The following is a 26,301-nucleotide window of genomic DNA, read 5'->3' as shown; positions in this document are numbered from 1 at the left end:
TATGTATACTAAGAGCTCAAATAAAAATATTATACAAGTATAAACACATGAAGTTGATAACTATACTGTGCCTATATATTTCTGTGAAATACGATTCATTCTAATTATTTTTTCAGGAAAAAAAAACTGTATGTAGAAAAATAAAGACACAGGGATGGAAAAGAGACACAAAAAGATTCACAAAGGTCATAATGGAAAATATTGACAATATTAACAATAGGTAATCTTGAGTAGGGATATATGTTGGTATTATTTGTACTATTTTCATTTTCAAAATTTTTATAAATATGAAATTATTTCCAAATAATTTTAGTGTGTAAATATATTGGCAAGATACATAAATGTGATAGGTACAAGTTAAAATCATTTTCACTTAAAATTTAGTATTTCTTCTAAAGAATTACTAGTACTGTCAATGTTACCCACAATGTACCAACTAAATGATATACTGCATAGTAAGTGGTTTGCTGAAATATTTCCCAAAAAATAACCTGATTTACAAAATAAGCTTAGTTGCCAAAATGTCACTAAAATCTATGACACAGGTGATGAGACCATATAAATGAATGACAGTACAAGAGTCACAACAACCCGACTCAGAATAAATGTGATTGCCCCTTCTGGTAAAAATTCATGTTTCCGTATTACCTCTAGCATAAATGGACTTAAATGTTTAAAAAATACTGAAGATAGCAGGAGGAAAAACTGCCATAAACCTGTCATGTGGATATTACCACTAACACTTTGGTTCATTTCCTTTTATAATAAATGGTTTATTTCAACCTATATTCATATTTATGATATAAAACAAAATTTTAGATAATACAGTATAATGATAGTATGATACACAATATAATAGTAACACTATGTTACTTTGTTATAATAGGTGTTCTATTATTAATTTTCTAAAGAAAACTACTTTCTTACTTTGAACATCATTCTATATGAAATATTCCTGAAAATTACTTTTTGGCTATGCCATAGTACAGTTATTAAGATCCTTATCTTAGAAATTCAAATTTTTTTCCATTAAAAAGAATGCTGTTGGGCCATGGATTTAGCTAGTGGTGCTGCCACCTGCCTTGCAAGTACAAGGTCCCAAGTTCGATACCTAGCACCAAAAAAGAATAAAATGAATGCTGTTAAAAATATCTATAGCTAAGAATGTAATCATTCTTGATTACATTCTTATGTTCTATTCCTAGAAGTGGAACTGTTAAATTATGTAAAATAGAGACATGTCATAAGTATTTTTCCATACAGCTCTACACTCTTTGTTTCTTTTGTTCTTTGTTTTTGTTTTGTGGTACTGCAGTCTGAATCCAATCCTCCCACCTCAGCAGTCCAAACAGATGAGGCTGCAGATGTGAAACATCACACCTGGCTTCTAAATCCTTTTTCTATTTATATACAAAACAGATATAAATTTTGGCCTTGTTTTTCAATTAGAATTTCTATCATTATAAATATCACCAAACCATGTTCAACATATTTCTCATGCCTTGAAATTACTGCGTGACCAACTCATGTACTTTTTAATGGTTTTTAAAACATCAACAAACCACTCTTCTAAAACCCATCTGAATTCACCTGATCCATCATCATTCCAATCCTCAATTACAGCTATCAGTTTTCTCTACGTCAAGAGAAATAGCCACAGAGAATATTTTAAATCCTGTAAGCCTTGTTACAATGCTAATACACATCAAGCTAATTAGCCTACTATTAAAAACTATGGGGAAGGAAAAGCATACATGAACATCCGTTCTGTCGGCAATCCATTTTGCTAGCTGTTCAGCTGCAAATCCAATTCTTTGAAGGTCAAAGGTATCAGCTCTCTTGGGTCTGCCTTTCGGAGGAAAATGCATGAACGTAGGAGCGGAGTTCATGTTAAGCTGTTAAACATATAACAAAGAAATGCTAATGTAACACCATTCCAATATTCTTTATTTATCACTGATTGAACACAGTACTCTTTTTTGCATGAACTTTGGAGATAGCATGAGAAAAATCCAAATGGCTTTCCACTTAATTTATTTTTATTCATCTTAATGAATTAATGAATGAAAGTAAACTGATGAATTTGCCTCAGTTGTCTGAGTTCTCACATTTAACATACATCATTCAAATTCTCAGTCGCATCTTCTATATTTTAGCAGCTATTTAACTCTTTTCCTTTCTAGACTTTTGTAATTAAAAAAATAAATGACTCAAAGTACAAAACAGAAATATTATGATTTAACAGTACATGGATTACTTCATTTCTTAAACAGTTACAATTTGGCAATAAAATAAGCATATTCTGGAATCAATTTCAGGAACATTAAAAGTAAACTGAAGTTCCTATCACAAATGTAAAGACTTTCCATTCTTGTAATGATAATTAAGCAAAAGAAACAAGTATTTTTTATTTTACACAACTTGAAATTACCAGAGACTACAAGGAAATCCTCAATAAAGTTCTTCTCTGTTTAACTTCTCTATTAAATCAAATATTAAAAATAGATATGTGAAAATATATTCTATAGGTAATCTGCATTTGAAAAGTATACTAAATAAAATACTACAGTATAAATGATCTTTATTATTTCTAAAAACAAATTAATATGCATTAAGGTACAACTACATATATACATGAATATACATATGAATGTACATACGCGCACACACATATATATATACATATATAAATGTGTGTGTGTGTGTGTGTGTGTGTGTGTGTGTGTGTGAATGAAGTTTTACTGCTCAGGATTTATTTTAAAATGTCTTAAATTGTAAGGCCAAGATATTTTTGAACTTTTAACTTGCAATGCAGTTCAGTTTTTCCTAACAATGAGAATGAAACTGAACTCATATAACATATATTAGGTAAGAGTTGACATAAGGTAAAGAAAGATGTAAGAATAAAAGCTTAGCGGGCCGGGCAGGGGATTTAGCTTAGCGGTTTGGTGGCCTGCCTTGCAAGTGCAAGGACCCAAGTTCAATCCCCAGTACCAAAATACAAAACAAAACAATAAAAGCTTAGCTGCCCATAACAACAAAGTTTACAGTTATGATCAAAATAGCTTTTGCTCTATAAATGAACTTGACTATAGCTGTCATATTATAGGAAAACTCCATATCACTTTATAAAGCTTCATACAGCTAAGCACAAATGAGCTGAGTATTGAAAAGAAATCTATGTATACCAAATATGTCCCAATGAATGTACACGCGCGCACACATATATATATACATATATATATGTGTGTGTGTGTGTGTGTGTGTGTGTGTGTGTGTGAATGAAGTTTTACTGCTCAGGATTTATTTTAAAATGTCTTAAATTGTAAGGCCAAGATATTTTTGAACTTTTAACTTGCAATGCAGTTCAGTTTTTCCTAACAATGAGAATGAAACTGAACTCATATAACATATATTAGGTAAGAGTTGACATAAGGTAAAGAAAGATGTAAGAATAAAAGCTTAGCGGGCCGGGCAGGGGATTTAGCTTAGCGGTTTGGTGGCCTGCCTTGCAAGTGCAAGGACCCAAGTTCAATCCCCAGTACCAAAATACAAAACAAAACAATAAAAGCTTAGCTGCCCATAACAACAAAGTTTACAGTTATGATCAAAATAGCTTTTGCTCTATAAATGAACTTGACTATAGCTGTCATATTATAGGAAAACTCCATATCACTTTATAAAGCTTCATACAGCTAAGCACAAATGAGCTGAGTATTGAAAAGAAATCTATGTATACCAAATATGTCCCATTATTTTATACTGCAAATATAACTGAACTGTCACTGTTTACCTCCATGTTATCTATTTTAGTATTTTTCAGTAAAGGACTTGTAATTGCCCCATGTTAGCCATGATGTGAATGTCTGCTCCTCCGAAACTCACACTGACATTAAATCTCCACTGTAATTGTACTAAGGTATCGGACCTTTATAAAAGTGACCAGGCCAGAGGGGCTCCACCCTCATAGCTAAAAATCCACACTTTCAAAGGTAGAAATTAGGCCCTTATAAAAGGGGGAGTGCAGCCCCTCTTGCTTCTCTCTTGCTCTGTTTTCACAATGTAATGACAAGGCCCTTGCCAAGTGCTGCCAGCTTGATTCTAGACTTCCTGTCCTCCCCAAACGTGAGCTAACACATGATAAAATGCCTCATTTCAGGTATTGTTATAGTAGCACAGACTAAGACTTTACTTAAGCAATGCTTTTTCCAAATGGACACTCATTACTTTTTGTCCTGTTTCTTTTCTGGCTCTTTATTCCTTTGCACTAACTTATTCTTTTTACAGACTGAGATTTAACCAACTTGTGCAAAAATAAGATTTTCTGAGGGGAGGAGGGAGTGAAGGGAGGGCAGGGACAAAGGGGGAAAACTGAGAACCAAGAACTGTCATATAAAGGTACAAGATCCCAATAATGAATGTAACTTTACTATATACCTAAAATGTACCAATAAACTTAATTAAAAAAATAAAGTTTTTCTTATGAGGGGGTCAGGGGACTGCATGCCAGTATTACTGTTAAAGTTATACTACTATAATAACTGCTTAATAAACACTAGTACATCAAATATCTATACATATTAGAATTTCATTTTAATCTTCTCAACAGGCTAGGAAAAAGACACTATATTATTTTCTCTCTCTTATAGAAGAGAAGCTAGAGACAGAAGATCAGTAATTTATGAAGTTCACAAAGCTATTAAGATTTCAGATTATGTGACTTCAGGTCTTCTGAATCCACATAGTTCATTATGACTATATATAATATTTTCAGAACTCTCCTTGTATAAAAATTGTACATATTTTATAAGCTTTTATAAAAATTTTGAACAAGTACATTATAACATTAAATTATAAAAAAATGTTCCTACAATATGGTAAAAGATTCACATTATGACATACAACATCTATCCTTATGATATCTATCTATCTATCTATCTATCTATCTATCTATCTATCTATCTCTATCTATCTATCTATCTATCCATCTATATGCTTGTCTTTGTAAATCAGGAGTCTATCTTGTTCTATTTCCCAGTAGTGGGTTTGCATGTAATAGACATTTAGTAATGTTGGTTAAAATGAACAAAGCCACAGTTACCAACTCCTTTCTCTCTTGTGCTTCTCCTACTCCAGAATTTGCTCACTTTTGTTTCTCTCATAGATGCAAAGGAGAGCCACAGGCAGAATACAAATATAAGATTGTAAAGAAGGAAGTCTCCCTCATCTGGCAATTGGGAATTCTACCAAAGCTTAACATTCTACAACAGTAGAGTTTTTAAAAGTTAGATAATTCAAAGACTTCCTCTTAATTAAAATGTGCACATTTCCCAAGGCTACACAAAGTAGGGCACAACAAAAAAAATGGATTTTTCTAATGCAAAGCTCTTTTCAGCAGCACACCATATTCATTAACCAACTGGTCCATCATAAGACTCTTGGCCTCGTCATCTCTGAGATATATAATTGAATTTACTTTCCCAAAAGCATATCCATCTAGCTAAAAATTATAAGTTTCTACCCTTTTTATTAATATTGTCTTCAGAAACCACACCATTGCTGACTGTGCTTTAAAATATCAGTTCAGTGAGAATATCCCAACAGAATATGACTCAGTGGGGAGGAAAATATAAGCACTAAAAGTGAGTACTATTTAAGTGGAGCAAAATACATACTTCTCCGTTTTTGCAGATTATAATTCCTCATAAAAATCACTAATTGCCATAACTTCTATGCATTTCTGCATTTTAAAATGAAAAATCGTATTGTTAAGCTAGGGGCTAGGTTTCAGAAAAAATAAAGCAGAGCTATATTAGGAATTCTGCTGAATCAAAATTAACCTGAGGAAACTTCAATTAAAAACTAAACTATTTAAAAACTTCAACTCTCATATCTATGAAGAATTTTTTATAAAGTCTAATGCACAGAAAAATATATACATATATAAAATAAATGGGCAGCGTACAGTCAGGACAGCATAAACGCAGGATTAGGTTCCCCCTCAAATATGTTTTATTTTAAATTTGAATTTTCTGTCAACATTTTAAAGACTGGAAAATTTCACATAAAAATTCATATCTGGGTCTATTGAGAGAAACTGATCTAGCTACACATGGCCTATATTTTTTAAATAGAGCTAAAGCTGATCTCCCATGGAGATCAGGCAAGACCTCTCCAATTTGCTATAGATTTTATTCAAAACAAATGGTTTCCCAACAATGAGATCAAGGGTCAGATACACACTGTTCTGCCTATTTTATTCTTACAGCTGTGAGAAGCAAAAGGAAAGATGAGTGTTTTTACTAAATATGTTTATTTTTAAAAACAGACCAAGAGAGTTTTTAATAAAAACAGGAGGGAAGGGCCGGGGATTTAGCTCAGCGGTTCAGTGGCCTGCCTTGCAAGCACAAGTACCTGAGTTCAATCCCCGGTACCAAAAAACAAAAAAACAAAAACAAAAACAGGAGGGAGTACATTTCTATAAATGAAGTGCTAATATACTTAGTATCCTAAATATATAATAACAAAAACCAAAATGAAACTAAACTAACGCAACACATTGTCTTCATTCACTTTGCAGGCCTGGACAGGACAAACATTTGAGGTTAAAGCATGGTTCTAGCAGCCAGGTCAAACATGTATGACTATTGGCCAATATGGAAGAAAGGATTCAACTGTACAATAAGTAAATTTTCCATCTGATAATCTCCAAGACCTATTCTTCTGAGAGCCCATAGAAACCAAACATCACATGAAGTATTTGGTTCTTATGGGACTACGGTTTTCCTGTATCAGTTTATTTAAAATTATATATTTATTTACACTTTTCTTTAATAGTATATTATTATCAGCTTCCTATTCTGCAAGCTGCTTATAAGGAAAAAGTATGTACATTTTTCCTGCCAATTTATTTCTCCTACAGGGTAATACTAAATGATATTTGTTGAATGAATTAATACAAAGAAATACTATAAATACAAATAGACATCCCATTTGTTTAATTTAAAATAAACTTATGAGGTAAGAAATAAGTAAAATAGGAAAAGTTTACTAAAGGTAAACAAAGAAAATTTATTTTATTCATATAGAAATTGGCAAAGATGAATAAATCTGGAATTAAATTAGCAAAAGCACTCAATGATTGCCCATTTACTACCAGCAGTAAAACCTAAACGCTTTTCTATGATCTAGTACAGCATTCTGCCAAAGAATGTCAGATATGAGAAAAATGAAATGTCATGATAGTTAAATCAATTAATGCTAAGTATTATAATAAATTTTGCATTTGAAAGAGACTGACAAGGTGTAAAAATATTAAAAATAATTAACTGTAGGATAACAGCATAATTAAGAGTTAAAAGACTGGAGAATGAAACAACTGAGTTAAAATCTTGTAGTACATTACACATACTGTTATAACTGGATAAAAGATAGTCTCCCCACACATTCATGTCCTCATTTGTGAAAGAGAGGCAATAACAATCTCTCATTTGATCACTGTGAAGCTAAACGAAAAAAATACATCTGAAACACTCACAATAGTGTCATGATTACAAACTAAATTGTAGTCAGGATGATGACAAAACGATGGCGACAACGTCAATGACAACTAGCGCCCTTATGCCAAAACCCAATACTTAGTCTACAGAGAACACAGTAAATGATAGTATATTAATCTGCTCAGATTACCACAAAAGACTAAGTTGCTTATACAACAATTTCTTTTCTGACACTTCCAGCGACTGGAAGCCCAAGATCACGGTGCTGGCAGAATTGGTTTCTTTCTAGTTTGCAAATGTCATTTTATTGCTCCATGCACATGCACACCTGGTGTTTCTTCTTCTTCTTAGGAGACGTCAGCACTTCTATATAGGGAATGTAACCTTTACAACCTCCTTAAAGGTCCTATCTCCAAATACAGTCACACTGTGCTTTATGATTTTAACATATGAATTTAGCGGGATACAGTTCAGGCCATAACACATAAAAACATTTTAAAATAATTATTTAATATTCTGCAAGTAAAACTGTCTATATCTGCCACATTGGAGAAATAAAAGTTAGATAAAACTTGGAATGAAATATATGTAAAATATAAATGTGCACACCAAATACTTCCTAAACTATGTATAATTAAATAGCAAAATAAAATTCACGTGTGTAAACTGCCACTACATGCTGAAGAAACATATTTCCTCTACAATACATAAGTCAAAATGCATTTACTGAATTCACTAATGGCAAAAATTGTACAATGCTAGATAACATGAACTGAAATTATTTTACACTATACAATGTATTAACTACATTATATATTTATGAATATATTCAATGTATTGTATTTTACCTGACAAAAAATGTATTGATCATAACCTACTCCATTATGTATTCCCAAAATAAAATACAACTTTTTTTACCTGCTGAAAAACATCTGTTCCCTCATCATAGTCCACCATACTGAAAAACAGTTTGTTACAAAAAGCAGATGAATAGCGCCAGGAGTTAGCCAGTATTTGATATTCTTCATTAGCTTGCCTGAAAAGGATAATAGGGCAAAACATAAAATATCAGTATTCAATTAAGAATTCCATTCATAAAACAAGTAATTCTAGGGCAAGGATTTTGTACAGACTGCAAACTAGTTATAAAAACATTTTAAAAGGAATTATGACATAAAATGATATAAAACTCAATATTGCTATTCATAGTTTTATTGTAACATAGCCCCAATAACTCATTTACATAACTTATAACTGTGAGAACAGCAAAGCTGAGTCGTTCTAATAATAATAGCATGACGCACAAGCCCCGCCATTTTCTATGCATGTAAGTTAAATTTTTCAATAATTATTACTAGAAGACACAGAGCAATTTTAAAGAATACCCGAAATTCTGTTTTACAGAACAGCAAAGATGTAAGGTTTAAAGTTGTGAATAGTTATATGCACATTTATGCATTTCATTTACCTGAAAAATGCCTGTACGTTCAAACCTAAAAGTAAGCAAAAATTTCTCTGAGTTGACAAACCACATGCCACAAACCTTCCCCTAAGTTAATATTTATTTCTATATTGAACTCATTTTTACTGGATATTTTGCTGATTTCTCCAGATGACAGTGCTTTATATTTAGATGTAAGGTTAGAGCAGAAGTAGAAAACTGGCATTACTGAAAGTATATAAACACAGTAAGACAAAGATAAAGTAACAAATTATTGCTCAACCAATAAAAAAAAACATTAAGAGTGCTTCTTTATGCTTCACTATTCTCAGTTTATTTCTTCCTTTACCTAAAAATGCAAGTAAAGAAATAAATGGGTAACAACAACAAGAAGTCATCACTACATAAAAAATTGCAAGAAATATTTGGAACACAGCTGGTAAAATAGTTTTGATGAATAAAGCTACAATCTCAGAGGCAAATGCAGCACAGAAAGAAACTAAAAAAAACATTAGATTCTTAAGCAACAGACACTGGAGATAAGAAATGCAGCTAAACATAAGGGTCATATTTAAACTTCTTTATACAAATAATATAGCCAACTTTTACCCCCCAAACTAACCCCAATGTTTGGCCTTCCTATTATTTAATGATGAGACTATCAAATAAATCACCCTACATATATATAAGGAAAATTTGATTTAAAAAATCATTATTTATAATTTTTAAAAATTAATCAGAAGAATTTCCAAACAAAACTTGAGTCAAAACCTTAGTCAAAACACTTAGAAATAATAATAATACCTGGTACACTTAGAAAAAGTAAGAGAAAACATTCCATTTCTCAAAAATTACATAGGTTCTGAATTTCATCCTAGTCTGATAAGCTAATCTGTTAATATTACATGAATTCTGTGAACAACATAACACTACTGAGTCAGAGACAAAGAACTTTATTATTTCCTTTTCTTTGCATTAGTTCTTCTTGTTCCCAGGTTTCACAAGGCGCCACAAAGGGCTGTTTGTGGTTGCTGGCACACACAACTGACGGTGTTACAGGACAGGAACACTGACTACAGAGTACTTACTATTTTTATAGAAAGTGATAAAAAGCTTATGCTTTCTGTGGTGAAAGACATCTAATACCTTAAGGCTTTTCATGGCACACACAGCCCTAAAAACTGCCTGGTAAAGGCTGCCAGGCCTTTGTGCTCTGGCCACACCCAGGTGGAAAATGGAGGACCTCAGGGCCCACACAGATGGCTTCACCCAACAGCATCCAGATAATTAACAATAAATCAATAGTTTAAAAACAAAAACTAATCTAGAGTTATAAGTCAATAAATTCACTTTCACACAAGACTCTAGATGCATAGACAGCAACAAAAAAAGATATCAAACTAAAAAGCTGCTACTGTACAGCAATAGAAATAAAGACAGCAAAGAGACAATGTACAGAATGGAAAAACAGTACAGAGATTACTTAAAAAGCTAAAAATAAAACTAGCATATGACCCAGGTACCCATTTATTCAAGGGAAATGCAATCAATATATCAAAAAGACACCTGTACTTGCATATTTATTTTAACACTGTATATAAAAGCCCTTATACTGTGTACATCGATGGATGAAAATATAAGGATATGCAGTAAATAATATACAGTATAATATCAGTCTTTTTTAAAAAAGATGAAATCTTGTCATTTGCAGTAATATGAACTTGAGATCATGTTGAGTGAAATAAGGCAATCACAGAAAAGCAAATACCACATGATTTCACTCATATCTAGAGTATATTTTTTAAAAAGCTGAACTCACAGCAATAGGAAGCAAAATCATAGTTAGCAGAGACTGGGAAGGTGAGGAGGACAAAGAGATGGGAATGACGGGTGAATGGGTACAGTCACAACCAGACAGGTAAAGTAGTAGTGATGCTCTAGTGTATAGAAAGTGATTAAATTAACAGTATTTTATCACATAGTACAAAACAGCTGAAGAAAGAACTTCCAATGTTCCCATCAAAAATAAATGATAAATGCTTGAGACGATGGGCCATCTAAGTATCTGAGTTCATCAATATACAATATATACATGAACCACAATAACACTGTAACTCCATAAAAATGTATATGTATTATAATATTTTAAAACAATTTTAAAAGAGCTATTGCTTTAGAGAGCAAACAAAAAATCCAAAACAAAATGCAAAAAAAAAGAAGAAATATTTCTAGAAATAATATAATTAAAGGAAACTACCCAGGTGCTAAGTAAGAGGAATGAGAAAAGATCAACCTTGAGAAACGCTGTGGTTTTTCAGAACACTATTATATAAAGATTCAAAAGGTTTTCACAGAAAAAAAAATTCTGTGACAAGGACAAACAAATGGTCAAGTCAGGTTGGTCGTGAGCAACACCAGATACTGACGAACAACAAGACGTTTAGAGTTTTGAGGAGATACTTTCTATTTAGAATTCTACATTGAGCCAACAACCAAGTCTGAAATAAACATGTTCTCAAAAAATAAAAGGAATCTGAAATTTACCTCCAATACTTTTGTTCAGGAAATTACCCCAGGATATAATTGATAGAGTGAGTTATGTAAGTGAAAAACATGAGACTATGACCAAATCACTAAAAGCAGAAGGAAAGTAAGATGTACTCTAAGTATGAAGAAAGGAAGTGGCCACTACAAATTACAACAGGAATTTAACTGAAAATCAAGATGAAGAAAAAAAGATTGTAAGAGGTCAATAAAATTGTAAATATGAGGAAGATATAATAAAGACCACAGTAAAACATTGCTCCCACGTGAAGAAAAACAATTTTAAAAAGAACACAAGAGGCAAAATACAAATATATTAATAAAAATTATATATATCATAATTTGTACTAACTGGTGAAAAAAGATAAATTATTTTGAAGTCTCTTTTGGTTTTTTACTTTGAAAGAATTTAATATGTAAACAAATACAAAAGAAAAAGCATTATAGCAGCCAGTTTTGCTATATCACCAATAAGTTCATTTCTTTATAAATGAAGAAGCCATCTCTGAAAAATACTGTTCATCTTCCTATGGAGTAACATCAGAGTCTCAGATCTTCAGCCAGAAAAATAAGCTTTATGCTGGTAAATAAAACAACTTGCAGATCCTGTCCTCAAAATTAATAACATCTAAAATTACAAAAATATCTTCTAAAAGGGGAAAGCATACACCTGGAGGGACCCTAGGGCAAACCCTTGCCCAGAGAGACTGGCATACCCCCGCAGGACCAGCCCAGTGATGGCGGACTGAGATCCAGGAAAAGTGACGGACCTTCAGTGCATCTACGTGAGTCAAGAAGTTATCAGCAGACTTGTAAGAAAGCAAGAAAACAGTGCACAGATATGATTCCTATGGACTAAACAGTAGTATGTGGCTGTGTTACCAAAGGAGCCAAATAATAAAACAAATATGTTAATTATCATTCCCAAATGAAAGCTCCGCCATTATTACTGAAAACTTTTTATTCTTGGTAGAAGTTTGATAAGCTTCTTTAAACAGTAAGTCACATACAAGAATATAGCGCTAAACTAATGAGATGGGCTTCTAACCCATCTTGAATTATTTGTGGAAGTATTGCCATTGAAAGAGATCTTTTTCCTGAGAAAGTCATGTTGCAAAGTCACACTAGACAACATAAACTTTCTCCAGTTTTCCCTACAAATAACAAAATAGGAAAATATGATTACAGTAATATATTTTAAAAGGAAAACTATGTTTTCAGTTACAGTCAGACTGACTAGAGCGTAAGAACCAAATTTAAGACCTGATCATTTTTATAAGCAAAGAGAATGTATATGTAAGGTAAAATTCTGGTTAGTGTTTAAAAACTTTTATAGGAAGCTCTTTATAAGTGGAGAAACTAAGGCACGGAAACTTAATCCTGTTCAGGTTCAAGACTGAATTTAATATTCTAGGTAGAAATTGAATGTAGGACTCTGGTGCTCAGGCAAATGGGTGATATCGTCCCTAAAAGAAAAATATATTTATTTTGGTATGTGATATCAATAAGTTGTTTTTGAAATATACAATATGAACTTTTTGAAAATCTTTGGTATTTTTAGTTCTACGGAGGCTGAGGTTCCTAGGTATTTTCTCCCCAAAATACAAAATGGGAAGGGAAGCTAGCTTTTAAATTAAAATAGTATTAATCATAATTCCAAAATGACCTGAGTTCAGTCTGCATTATTATGTAACAGAGGCCTGTGAGGCACAGCGGAGGCTACTGCCCTCCCCACAGCTCACACTTAGCTGCTGCTGTGAAGCTCATAAAAGAGGAACCTACTCCATGCTCACATAAAGTACAAAATTAAACAGGATGTCTAACTTCATGAACTCAACTATTTGAAGGTGTCAAACTTATTACAGTGAGATCACATGTACTGGTATGGTCTGAAGTAGCCCCAAACCAAGTACTCTATTCATCCAACATGAAAACCTCTTCGTATTGAGGAGTGAACTGTGACGTTCTAGCTCACAGGGACATCTTTCCCCAGGAGTACATTTTTAATCACAAAACTTTCACTCTCTTAAGTTTGCATTTGTGAGAGCTCAGGTGAGTTTCTGTAGTCATAATGTAGTAATACATTCCACATAAAAGTAAAAATACTTTTCAAGTTTATTTTTAAAGTGCTCCATGTGCTGTATTGTCAGATTTTATATTATGGAAGCCATTATGACTCGTAATAATCTTTAGAAAAGATCAGAAGTTAAAGAAAAATGGTTTGTTCGAGTATGGATATACAGATTAAGAGATGCAGAAGCTCTTGAGGCACATTCAAATCCAACTTTTTCAAAAATCCACCAGCATACATAAGAGAGATGGCAGAGGCATTCAAGAGGAGTTTCAGAGGCTGGTTTACAAGGTAACTAGTGTGTAAGCTCAAAGCAGTTTTACATATTTTGTGAACAAGTATTTGTTCAGCAAAAATAGGGACAAAAATAAACTAGGTACTCACTCCTTATCAGAAACAAACCAAACCCACTTTGTCCAAATACTCAGAAGGTGAATTATAAATATATTTAAAAGGAACTTCATGGCCAATGGGTTGCATCTCCCATGTTGCCATCCCTGCCAACACCAAACCACCCGTCTCCACAGGATGAGTTAATGCAGTCATCTTCCTCTCTGCTCTTCTTCTTCATCATCCTCCTGCTCTGCATCATCATCCTCATCATCACCTTCTTGTTCTCTCTGCTTCCTTCATCTTCATTTTCCTCATGATTTTTCACCACCTCCTTTCTCTTCCAATTCCTCAATTTTTTTCAACACGTCTGCAGCATTAATGAGCAGAGACTTTGAGCCTTTTGCGTTTTTGGATTTTTGGTCTTTTCTACATTTTTTCCATGGCATCATCTCTCTGGGAGTCTTTTCCATCTGGTATCCATTCTTCTTTGTATGTCTGCATGTATTTTTTACTAAATTTTTTAATATCTGGGTTTTTCAATAAAATAATGCTTCCCCTCCATTGTTTCTCTCAATTCCTGTTTTAAGGTCAGCATGTAATCTTCACTTTCTCCTGCCTTCAGTTGCACTGGATTATAATCTGTATCCCCAGGAAAGGGGCGGTGGCTTCAACACTACATCAGGCAACTGTTCACCTCTTCCAAAGCCAACAGCCTCAATATTAAATGTACAGGAAGCACGTCTTCTTCCTTTATTCCCAGCCATCAAAACTAGTTATACCAGAAGAGAGGGCAAATGCTGCTCACTAAGTCTCAAGCCTTGGGCAAAAGCTGTGCAATCTAAGGGCCAGCTGGTCAACCCGGGGATTGGAGGAGTGAAGCTCCAGGCACGGGTAGCACCTGGGAGATACACACCGCCCTGCACGCGGAGCACGCTCCAAACCCAGCCCTGAACAGTCTCTTTTGAGTTGGGTAGAGGTTGTAAATAATGGCCCTGTAGAAAATCAACAATAAATATCAATTCCTGTTTTTCTATTCATGCTCTATGTAGACACTGTTCATTTCCTTTCTACTTACTAAATTAACCTTAGGGCACAGATACAATTGTGGTCACAGTAGAATGCAAATGCTATCCATGACAACAATATAGAAATACAATTAACATGATTTGGTAGATAAAAGGAAAGGAGAAGATGTGATGGCGAAGGTACTGCTTGCTAAGCCTTATGTTACAAATGAAGGAATCTAGAAATATCATCTGTAGTTAATGAACAGGAAGTACAAGAATACTGCTTATTGTCCATACAATCAAAAGAATAAATGAAGTCATACAAATTGTAAGGCATAAATTAAATGTTTACTTATCCTAGCAAGAAATATAAAGATCAAGCTCACTGGATGAAATACTGTTGCAACATACAGACATGAGAAAGAAAAGCTGGAAAAAACACAAGGGAATAACAGCGATTGTCTTTAGCCTATATGTCTGCAACAGGTGAGTGCATAGGCCAGAGATTAGAGTTCCGTTTTTCATTCTTTCTTTTTTTTTTTTAATTTCAAACAGAATACACAGTGTAGATATGACTAAAAAATACATTTGAAGAAGCCTAAGTGGGGCCAGGGATTTAGCTCAGTGGTGCTACCACTTGTCTCATCAGTGCAAAGCCCCAAGTTCAATCTCTAGTACCAAAAAAAAAAAAGGAAGAAGGCTAAATATGAACAGTGCTATAATCTGAGGCATAGATATCTTAGGGACATCATTTTACCAGAGCATAGTACAGAAACTGATCACTATAATAATTATAAGACTGCAAAGTGCTCATAGGGTGGAAAACTATACAGGATTTTTAAAGAAAGTTTTAAATGGAAATGCTTATAAACTCTAAGTTATCCTGGTTAAGCAACACTTAGTTAATTGTAAGTTCCCTCAAAGACTATTAATCATCAAATAGCAATAAGTAAGTTAATGTTCAAATTTCCTGGTCTTACAGAGGTGACGCTTTGGTGGGGAGAAGTATAATTAATAACTAAATGAATAAAAATTATTAAAATTGAGATATATACCAAGAAATATAAACAGGATAGATAGATGACACTAAAAATAACTGATGTGAGCTGGGTGTGGTGGCACATGCCTGTAATCCCAGCACTCGGGAGGCGGAGGCAGGAGAATCGCTGGGAGTTCAAGACAAGCCTGAGCTACATAGTAAGTTCTAGGTCAGCCTCAACTACACAGTGAGACCCTGTCTCAACAAAACAAAACAAATAAATAAATAAAAATAACTGATGATCTACTTAGATGGTGAGATCACAGAGGCTTCTCAGATGATGTGATATTAATGCTCAAATCCCAAGAAATAAACAAGAGTCATCAGTGAAAACAGTTGCAATGTCGAAACTTTCAGAAAGCAGGAATAGCAAGCACAAAGGTCTAAAGGAGTGAACTTGCTGGTAAAATTGTACGTGACACAGAAATGAGAACATGGTGTTTCCTAGAGGAATACATACAGAACACACAGTTTAAGCCTTTCCACAGTGCTGTATTCCACGTGCTAAAAACCCCCGTAACATCAGCTTTTGTTATTGTCAACAAAAGAAAATATTAGTGGTAAGTATCTGTCTGTCACTGGTTGTCAAAGAAAATGTTATAATAACTTCACACAATAAATTAGTATTGATACCACCGTGGCATGCTTAAATATTTTGCTTAGAATAACTTTCCCTTCTTTCAAAGCTCAACCAAATTACCACTGCTTTGAAAGTCATTTTAAATACTTGCTGATGTGACCGCCTGAAACAGAAATTCTCAGTTACTGTGCAGCACTATTTCCTTTAGGCAAGTATCTGTTCTCTTTGTTCTTACTGATTGCCCAATGGCTAAGATGTGGTATAAAACAAACACTTCAATAAAGTTTTGCTGAAAGTGATGATAAATAATACACTTTCCTTACCAATCAATACATAAATACCTTAAAAGTAAATTATCACATTAGATATTCTGAAATCTGGAATCAGACTAAAAGCTCATTTAAATCTATGTCATTCTATTTAGTTTTTGGAGGATATAAGAACATTTTAAACCTATATTCTGTGACAAATATATGCTATTTGACGAAGGCATAGTGTCCATGATTCAAAAGGTGCTTGGTCCTGTAACATGTTAGTAATCTCATAATTTCATATGCAAATATGAAATTAAAATCTTAATCATCAATTATATTTATATTCAACATTTTAGTATATGCTGCAGTAACAAAGAAGGCACCTTGCGCTTGCAAGGAAGGTGTGGTGCTGCTGAGCTACATCCCCAGCCCAAACAAGTATACTTCAAAGTCTCTACTTTTGAGTCTAGTGAGAAGAAAGAATAGACATGTACTCCTACAGTTTATCTTTAGATGTCCCCAAAGCCTCATGCAAATGAGGTGGGCCATTTTAGAGATGGCGAAATCTACACGTATGATTGATTTCTGGTGCAATGTTAGGCCCCAGGGCACTAGGATTAAAGAGGGTGTGAATGCTACCCTAAGTAATAGGGCAGGAAAATGCTGTTAAGATCACTTGCTTTTTCTCTCTTCCACCACCATAAACCATTGCCCCCCTGACACCCTGCCTCAGAGCCAGTCAATTGTGGACTGAAACCTGTACAGAGTATAAGCCAAATAAACCTTTCCTCCCTTAACTTTGGGTATCAGGCATTTTTGTCTCATCAAGAGAGAAAAGTAACTAACACAACTATAATACATAAAAAATATATTTTTTTAAAAGAATAGATTGTAGGTGCTGTATAGAATAAAGAGAGGATGAGATCATAGTAGCCTGAGACTAAGGCTGAATGTGAAAAAATCTGTAAAATAACTGAGATCAGTCTGGAAAGACAAAAAGTATAATAAACCAGAAAGAACAGGAAAAATAGTAACAGTTTTAATAGAGACTACTCAGTCTCAAATATCTCTTAAATGTTTAAGTAAGAGAATATAAGGTTCACATTAGAAAATCAGACTGGAATAGACATAAAAATAGGACCAGGCCTTTATTCTGCAAACACCAAACAACTTCAAGTGTTTTTATTTAAAGGAGTAATTATGAGAAATACTACATAGAAATACTCTATATAGTAACCCTGTGCACAACAGACTGGACAAGTAGGAAATCTATGTTTGGAATCCAGTTAATATTAAAAATAAATGTTACTATAATGGCCTGGTAGGGGAAATACAAAGATTATTAGAATATAAAGAATAAGATCTATTTTGTGCATATTTTCCCTTTGGAACCTAGAGGAGCAAAACATCCACCAATATTTCATAAACCATCCACTTTGGATTTTATCTAGGTTAAATAAGAAATTCCACAGGAGCAACAGCAAATGATATTTTCTCAACTCAAATAGAACATTCAGTGAAAATGTAATACTGACCCTCCAAAATGGCTTTCTTCTATTGTATGTAATTCAGTAGCAGAGGATGAATAAATAAATGTCATTAAAAATAATTCAATGAGCTCAAGAAATATGTAATTTAATATTAAAGATGACTACATTCAGATTCAGTCATAAAATTCATTAGAAAAAATGTGCCCTAATAACAGAGACCCTCTTCCCTATCCTTACCTCATTACCCCAAAGGCTCTCCCCAATATTCCAAACTTCTTAATGCTTAATACAGGCTATAGGAAATTTAACAAAATAGAAAAAAAAAAATCAACTTAGTGGATCCTTTCTATGTTCCTATCAGCTTGCATTAATAAGCAAAGTAAGACCTTACTAGTGCTTATTAGCACACTTCAGACTGCACCACCATTTGCAATTAGAAATAATTACATTCCAACATCATTAGCCAAAAATATTTAATTTTGGTGGTTCACAGGAATAGTGATGGCCTACTCTTAAGAAGTTAGGGCACACAGTAAATTGCTCTAATATATTTATATGCAGCCTGAAGAGGGCAGTCAAGCTGCATCACAATGATCCAGGCATGCTTTGGTAACAACTGCAGGGCACTGTTCTGTTAAATCGGTTACATTAAATCTTCTCTATTTTTCATTTTGAGAACAAGAACAACACATCACAATTCAAATTCTATAATATTTACATTATCATCTTTTTAAAGGTTATGTAACACTAAAAAGGATTAATTTATCTAGAGTTGTATATATTTAATATATTTCCCATGATGAATGAGTATGTTCTACCTTTAATGCTCTTGAAGAAGTGTTATTTAAAAAAATACGTGTGGTTTTTCTTTCTAATGTTAATTAAACTTCATATAAGGTAAGAGATTAATACAAAACTCCCAGCATGTGGGAGTATTTAATAAAATATTTATAATGAATTACATAGTTATTCTAAAAATATGCCTTCAAAAATCCCAAATTAAAGAAATTCCATATAGTGATATGCATAGATCTTAAGTGAGCAGAAGACTGATCTATTACTTAAGGTTCTAGTGCCTTGAAAAGGGTAAGGGACCAGTATACAGCGTTCTGCATATTTTAGCAGGGTTGTTTCTCTGGTTGTGTTATACAGTATATACCCATAGCCAACCTGAATGTAGCTAAATACATGAAATAGCTCCAATGCCACTGAAGAGGTAAAGATTCAACAGCTCACTACCATACTGTAACTGACTCTGACAACTCACTAGTTGATTGGTAAATAAAGAGATAATGTCTATTAGAAGACTATGTTTCTTCTATATGCATTTTTTCCTTACCAACATCATTACATAACTTTTCTTGAAAATAGCCCTAACATAAATTTGTGATAAAAATATTTAAACCAAAGTAAAAATAGATATGAACGTAAAATATATCGAACTCTAGATAACACATATCCAGTTGAGTAATAACAGGAGATGCTTAAGTATGGAATGCCAAGATAAGTGACATACAACGTAGTAAAGAAACAATTTATCCACTCTTCTCTTAACAAGTTTTTTAATCTGCTCTATGCATACTATCGCATACAGTATGTATCAGATACATATTTGTGAACTAATGATAAAGATTAACAGATGACTGAATTGACAGATGAGTTAATTCAATGTTTTGAAGGAGTCAGACACAGGCACTTGCCTCAAGATACTTCAATCCATTACAGATACAGTTAATATATTAAATAATAAATATAAAACAACAGAAGAACAAATTCAAAATAATTTAAACATTCTTTTTATTAACTTATTATATTCAAAACATTGAGTAAATTAATACATTTGTTAGAAAACTATATAAATAAAAATTAGAAAAACAATAATTTACATCTTAAATTCTACACAAATCTCCCAAATTAGTTCAAGAAGAAAATATATCAAGACTTTAAGGAATTTTGCTATAATAACTCAAGAAGACAAACAGAAAGTTAAAGGAACTGTGCTTCAAGATATGGAGAGTCTATGTTTCCTGTTCAGTGAGACTATCACCATCATCAATAACATATACTAAAGTTTAGGGTATTTCAGGGATCCTAGTATGTACTACCTATACTTAATTTCATTTCTAAAAACATTTTCATGACTTTTTTGAATGAGTTTTTCTTATGTACTGATAAAATGCAGTTTTATGTATTTATGGGGTATAAAGGGATGTAGTGATTTTTTTTAAATACTAAGGGAATGATTAATATGTCCATCAACTCAAATTAGACTTAATTTTTTGGAACAGTTTTAGTTTCATAACAAAACTGAAAGGATAATACAAGGATTCACATTATCTTTAACTAATTATTAAAATACTGATTAAATAGGTCACCATTTGATTATATTCATTACATATGTTACAATAAGCTGATCAATATATTACAAATTCCCCTGAAACTTTCTTATCCACTAATATTGTTCCAGACATTTCTAATTGTTTTACTGGATTAGTAGATCGAAGTAAGAATGTCTTATGCTAAACTACAAGAATATCCTTGGAGTTTTTTTCCCCTCAGTATTACTAATGTAAATTGGCTATAAAAACTCATGTAGTATTGAGGATATACTCCTTAGTGAAATAAATAAGTCATACATGTGTAAATACCAAATAGTTTCTCTGGTGTGAAAAACTGTAAACGTACATAAGATCCTAATGGTATAACTGACAATGTGAAACAGGAAGAAAAGGGCTAAAGGTGTAGGGAAAGTGGGAAAGGCAGGGGAAAGGAAATACGGGAAAAAAAATATGAGAAAATGAAAAAAATGGAAATAAAGTGTTTGTAAATGGGGAGGGGAGGAAGGGGTGAAGGGAGGGCAAGGACAGGGGGAAAAAATGAGAACCAAGACCTGTCATGTAAAGGTACAAGATCCCAATGATGAATGTAACTGTACTGTATACCTAAAATGTACCAATAAATTCAATGAGAAAAAAAAACTCATGTAATTAATATACATAATCTATGAAATCTAAGTTTAGATGCATGTATACACACACTCCTCTTACCATCACTATAATCAAGATAATATATATTTGTATCACTTTCAAAACTTTCCTTGGGTCCCCTTGTTGTTTCCTGTTTTTATTTGGCATTGCATTTCATGTGGTTCTATGATAAAGGTACTAGTTTTATCCCCATTTTATATAAGAAACATAAAAGCAATGAAGTTCAACAACTTGTCCATGCCCCATGGCCAGGCATTTAGTAAGCCAAGATGGATTTAACCTCAGTAAGAGATAAGATTATGGCTACACTTGTGGCTATAAAGATACAGATATAAACTCCATTCTTAATTCTCAGTTTTAAACCCAGTCCACCTACATCAAAAATCAATCTGAGATTTTTTTTTATGATACAAATTCTTTGCAGACAGGGCCGGGAATTTAGCTCAGTGGTTCCTTCAGCCTGCCTCATTAAGCCCAAGTCCCAAGTTCGATCCCCAGTACCAAATATATATATATATATTTGCATATATATTATGGTAAATTAGAGTTGTCTAAGGATGAGTTTCAGGAATATATATTTTACCCATGCACACAGAAATAAAGAATCCTGCAGAATTAAAATAAAAATAATACTTTCATGAACTAACTGATTTGATAGAGCAGTACGGTTTATTCCCCCAAAGTCAAACACATTCATTTATGTTCAAAGAAAAATAATGTAAGAAATAATTACAAAATTAACTGCAACACTTCCCAATAATGTAATACTGCTCTTATTATTATCATGTAGCCAAATACAAAGGACACAGTCAACATGTGAATTCTGAAAATCTGGACTCGAGTACTAGCTTTCTACTTCATAATATATAATCTTGGCAGTATTATACATTTTATTTTTTCACTTTTAGTGTGACAACACTAACAATTTTCCTCTTAAAGCCTGTTCTGAGTATGAGGCATGTCAAATTTATAGTAAATGACAAAAAGTTACATAAGTAGTGGTCTGCCCAGCAACTAGTTTAAAATGTACTTATTATTTGCATTTTCAAATCTTATGATACTTCCCCTCCAAATCTCTGTAACAAGCCCCAAAGTTTTAATTCCTCTCAATAAAGTAGATTTACTCTCAATACTGAATTTTTTATATGCTCTTTTTCCATTCTCCTAAATTAACTCTCAATAGTGAGAAGACATAACACAATACATATAATACAGTGGGAACACATACCACACAGCCAGTGCATTCCACACATAGAAGCAGATAAACATGCCTCATGAATTTGTCATCCTGCAGATCTTAATACCTCAATTATCACTTCCCAAAATAAGCTTTCTTTCTACATCTAAATTAGCAAATAATACAAAGTTTTTCTCATAAATCTGAATGCTTTTCCTTCATGGCATTTTGAGTTTGGTATGTAAGATTAATAACTATGTAATGGGAATTATGCCCAAAACTTGAACTACATTCTGAGATCAGTGAAAGTTGCAGCCAAATCAGTTAACCATTATCTTCATAGTTTACAACACAATGCCTATACATACTGTTCAGTAAATATTAGTTTAAAAAAATAAATTAAATGTCAAAGATATAATATATAATCATAGTAATATTCAATTATATGGTAAAAATCCACAAGTTCATGAAATTAAGTTTCTTTTGTTCCCAGTTCTATTTAAAGGTTTGGGGAAAATGGATTTTTATTTTACAGACTTCATAAATTAGAATTTAAAAACTATAATGAATATTAAAATTCTTGCCAAGTGCATTGAGCAAAAGCTCAAAAATATTATAAGTTTCTGCTTTAAGTCCCTTCAATACAAACCACAGTTTGGTGATTCATTACAAGGGCTCACAGAATCAACCAATCAATAGTCATGTTTATGGTTAAGATTTATTCCAGAGAAAGGATACAGAGCAAAATCAGCAAAGAAAAAAAGGTGCCCAGAACAAAGTCGGAAGGAAAGTAGATTCAAGCTCCCCAGAATAATTTCCTGTTCAGTCACAAAGGACTCAATTCTTTTAGGAAAGAATCATAATAAGATGTGTAAAGTGTTGTCTACCAAGGAGGTTCATTAAAGATTCAGTGTGTAAGAGGGCAGGTCATGCAGACATCCCCTGTCCACTCCATAATGAAGTCCTGCACTCCCAGGAAGAAAGAACATAAGAGTATTCAGCATTAGCCACATTTGGACGTTGTTCAAGAGCAATGAGCTCCCCTTATCAGTTAAGATCAATGGTGGGAACAATCCCAAAATCCACATTCCCAAACAGAGACCAACCCTGAGAGCTAGACTTGGTAAAAATAGCAATTTGGGCCTGCTATGTTGTCTTTTTGCACACATTCATTGAAATCACTATCTTCTGGGCCAGAGATTTAGCTCAGTGGCACCATGCCTGCTTTGCAAGCTCAAGGTCCTGAGCTGGATCCCAGGTACCACAAAACAACAACAACAAAAAAATCAGTATGTTCTTGATAAATACAAGGAGTAAGTCAACTTCTTCCATGTATTTTACTAACAAAAATATCAATCCACCACAGGCATATATATATAATTATGTGATATAATATATATCTATATATAGATATATATCTATATATAGATATATAGATATATATATTTATTTATGTATACAGATATATATAGATATATAGACATACTAAGTGTGCCCAAAAAATGTATACACATTTCAGGAAAAGAAAAATAGTATGATTTTTTTTAACAGATAGTGCTACCCTCATATGGGGAACCCTGGAAGATACCACATATCACAGAAAACCCACTACACTGCCAGCCCTTAAGAAAAAATTGAAAATGCATGTGCAGCAATCTCAATGACCAAGATTACTCAAGCAGCAGTTCTCTGTACTAATAAATGCCTGGAAGCTAAATGGCCACCACTTTTAGCACCTCTTATAACTGTACAGCCAAAGGTAATATATTAATCTCATGATGTCTAAATAAATTAGGTAGCAAAATATTTATACAAGTTTTTTCTTTTTCTTAAGTGTGTATGCATTGCTTGGGATGACTCTGTACTGGTGAACCCTGCAGTTAGGTTCCAGTCTCCTGCTTAGTATACAATGCAGGCCTGACGGGGGAAAAAAAAACTAAAAGAAAGAACTAAGAGAGAAAGCAAAAGAAAGAACTAAGAGATTGCCAGGAGAACCAAGGCTGGTGCAGCCAACAAAGGCCCTGGCTAGTCCAAGCCACTAATGTTTATTGGCAATCAACTGGGGTAAAGGCAAGCTATGTGCAAGGGCCGGACTACACGAGAGGATACCCAGTAGTACAGTTTTATGGAAATTAATGCAAGCAAGTCTCATGAAGGGAAAGACAAAGCATTTTCAAATTAGGAATGGAACAGACAAAATATATGGTTGTACTTTTAACACTATACATCTAGTAAGAAGGTTTGAGTTATCTGAGTAAAATTTAGGTGTGTTACTCTAACTCAGCACGTAGGCTTTGACCAGACTCTTTTCTCAAAATAAGCCAATGGTGGAGTTAACTCTTCACAGCCTGCACGGCTTACAGCCTGCTTTGGGCATCATCAGTAAATACAGTTTCCCATCACTCATATATACTGTGTAATATATATATAAAATAAAAATATAAAAAAGAATGACATCCTGTTGTTTGTAAAAACATGAATGGAATTAAAGAATGTTATGTAAAAAAGTGGCTACAGAAAATCAAATACTGTATATTTTCATTCATACATGAAAGCTAAACTTTTGATTTAATTAAAGTATAAAAATAGTGCTCACTAGAGTTTAAGAATAGAGGGAACACATCGAGGCAAGATGAATATTAACTACCAGAATTAAAGTTTCACAATAACATTCCATAGCATAACAGGCTAACTATAGTTCATAATGAATAAGTATATTTCATAAAGAACCAGAAGAGATGGGCTCAAAGATTCCAAAACCAAAGAAACGATAAGTGTTTTTAAAGAGACAGAAACGCTAATTGCCCTGGTTTGATCATTACACACAGCGTGCATGCATCAAGCTAATATACTGTACTAAAAAAGTAAGTACAACTGTATGGCAATTTTAGAAAAGATCATTAAAAAAAGTGCACCACTTCATGCACAGTAAGAGGCTGCTCAGAAGAGGTAAATGTGGGTGAATGATGCAATGAAACAAACAAGCAAGTCAAGGAATTCAAAAATATCTCAGAATTAGAACACAGCATTGTAAAGTAAATTTGAAAAAGAAAACAAAAATAAAAAGATAGTTACACTCAAATTATTTCATTTTATAAACAAAAAGGGTAAGTGAATTAAGAAATCAACAGACTACTCAAAAGTCTGACCATAGCTTCTACATATAAACTATTACTTTTCATCTAAAAAAGAAAAAAGAAAAAAAATTTTTAAAAAGAAAAACAAATGACCAACAGCATTCATACAAAACTTCCACAAGAAAACAGAACCAAAATTCTTCAACTGATGGAAAATTTCCCTTTAAAAAAAATGAAAACAGGGCCGGGGGTTTAGCTCAGTGGTTCCACCACCTGCCTCACAAGTACAAGGACCCAAGTTCGATCCCTGGTACCAAAAAGGAAAAAAAAAAAGTTTTTCTATAAAATGGAATATTACTCATCCATAAAGAACGAGAAAATAGATTCATTCATAGGAAAATGGACACATACTGAAGATATACTCCTAAGTGAAATAAATAAGTCATACGTGTAAATACCGAATAGTTTCTCTGGTGTGAATAAACTGCAATAATACATAAGAACCTAACAAGATTACTGACATTGTGAAATGGGAAGAAAGGGGCTAAAGGTGTACGGAAGGTGGGATGGATAGGGGAAGGGAAATGAGGGAAAAGAAAAACATGTGAGATAAAGAAAAGATAGAAATAAAGTGCTTGTAAATGGGGAGGGGAGGAGGGGGTGAAGGGAGGGCAGGGACAAGGGGGAAAAATGAGAACCAAGACTTGTCATGTAAAGGTACAAGATCCCAGCAATGAATGTAACTATACTATATCCCTAAAATGTACCAATAAACTCAATTAAAGCTGAAAAAAATAGTCTA

General features: G+C 33.2%; 1 protein-coding gene and 1 pseudogene across 1 annotated transcript in view; both read right to left on the bottom strand.

The window, feature by feature from the left end:
- The window catches only part of Tusc3 (tumor suppressor candidate 3), a 247,837-nt gene that overhangs the window by 127,120 nt on the left and 94,416 nt on the right, over positions 1-26,301 (bottom strand). Inside the window, exons 3-4 of the mRNA XM_019207150.2 lie at positions 8,418-8,535; positions 1,755-1,895 (exon numbers count right to left, since the gene is read on the bottom strand). Of these exons, the coding sequence (XP_019062695.2) occupies positions 1,755-1,895; positions 8,418-8,535 (259 nt within the window). The remainder of the gene's footprint in view (positions 1-1,754; positions 1,896-8,417; positions 8,536-26,301) is intronic.
- Positions 14,016-14,652, bottom strand: LOC104860554 (annotated as a pseudogene).

The sequence above is a fragment of the Fukomys damarensis genome, unplaced genomic scaffold (genome assembly GCF_012274545.1).
Source record: "Fukomys damarensis isolate Sample0158 unplaced genomic scaffold, DMR_v1.0_HiC HiC_scaffold_18, whole genome shotgun sequence".
In the NCBI taxonomy this organism is placed as follows: Eukaryota; Metazoa; Chordata; class Mammalia; order Rodentia; family Bathyergidae; genus Fukomys; species Fukomys damarensis.
The sequence above is the reverse complement of the archived record's forward strand: the minus strand, read 5'-3'. Positions and strand labels throughout refer to the sequence as shown.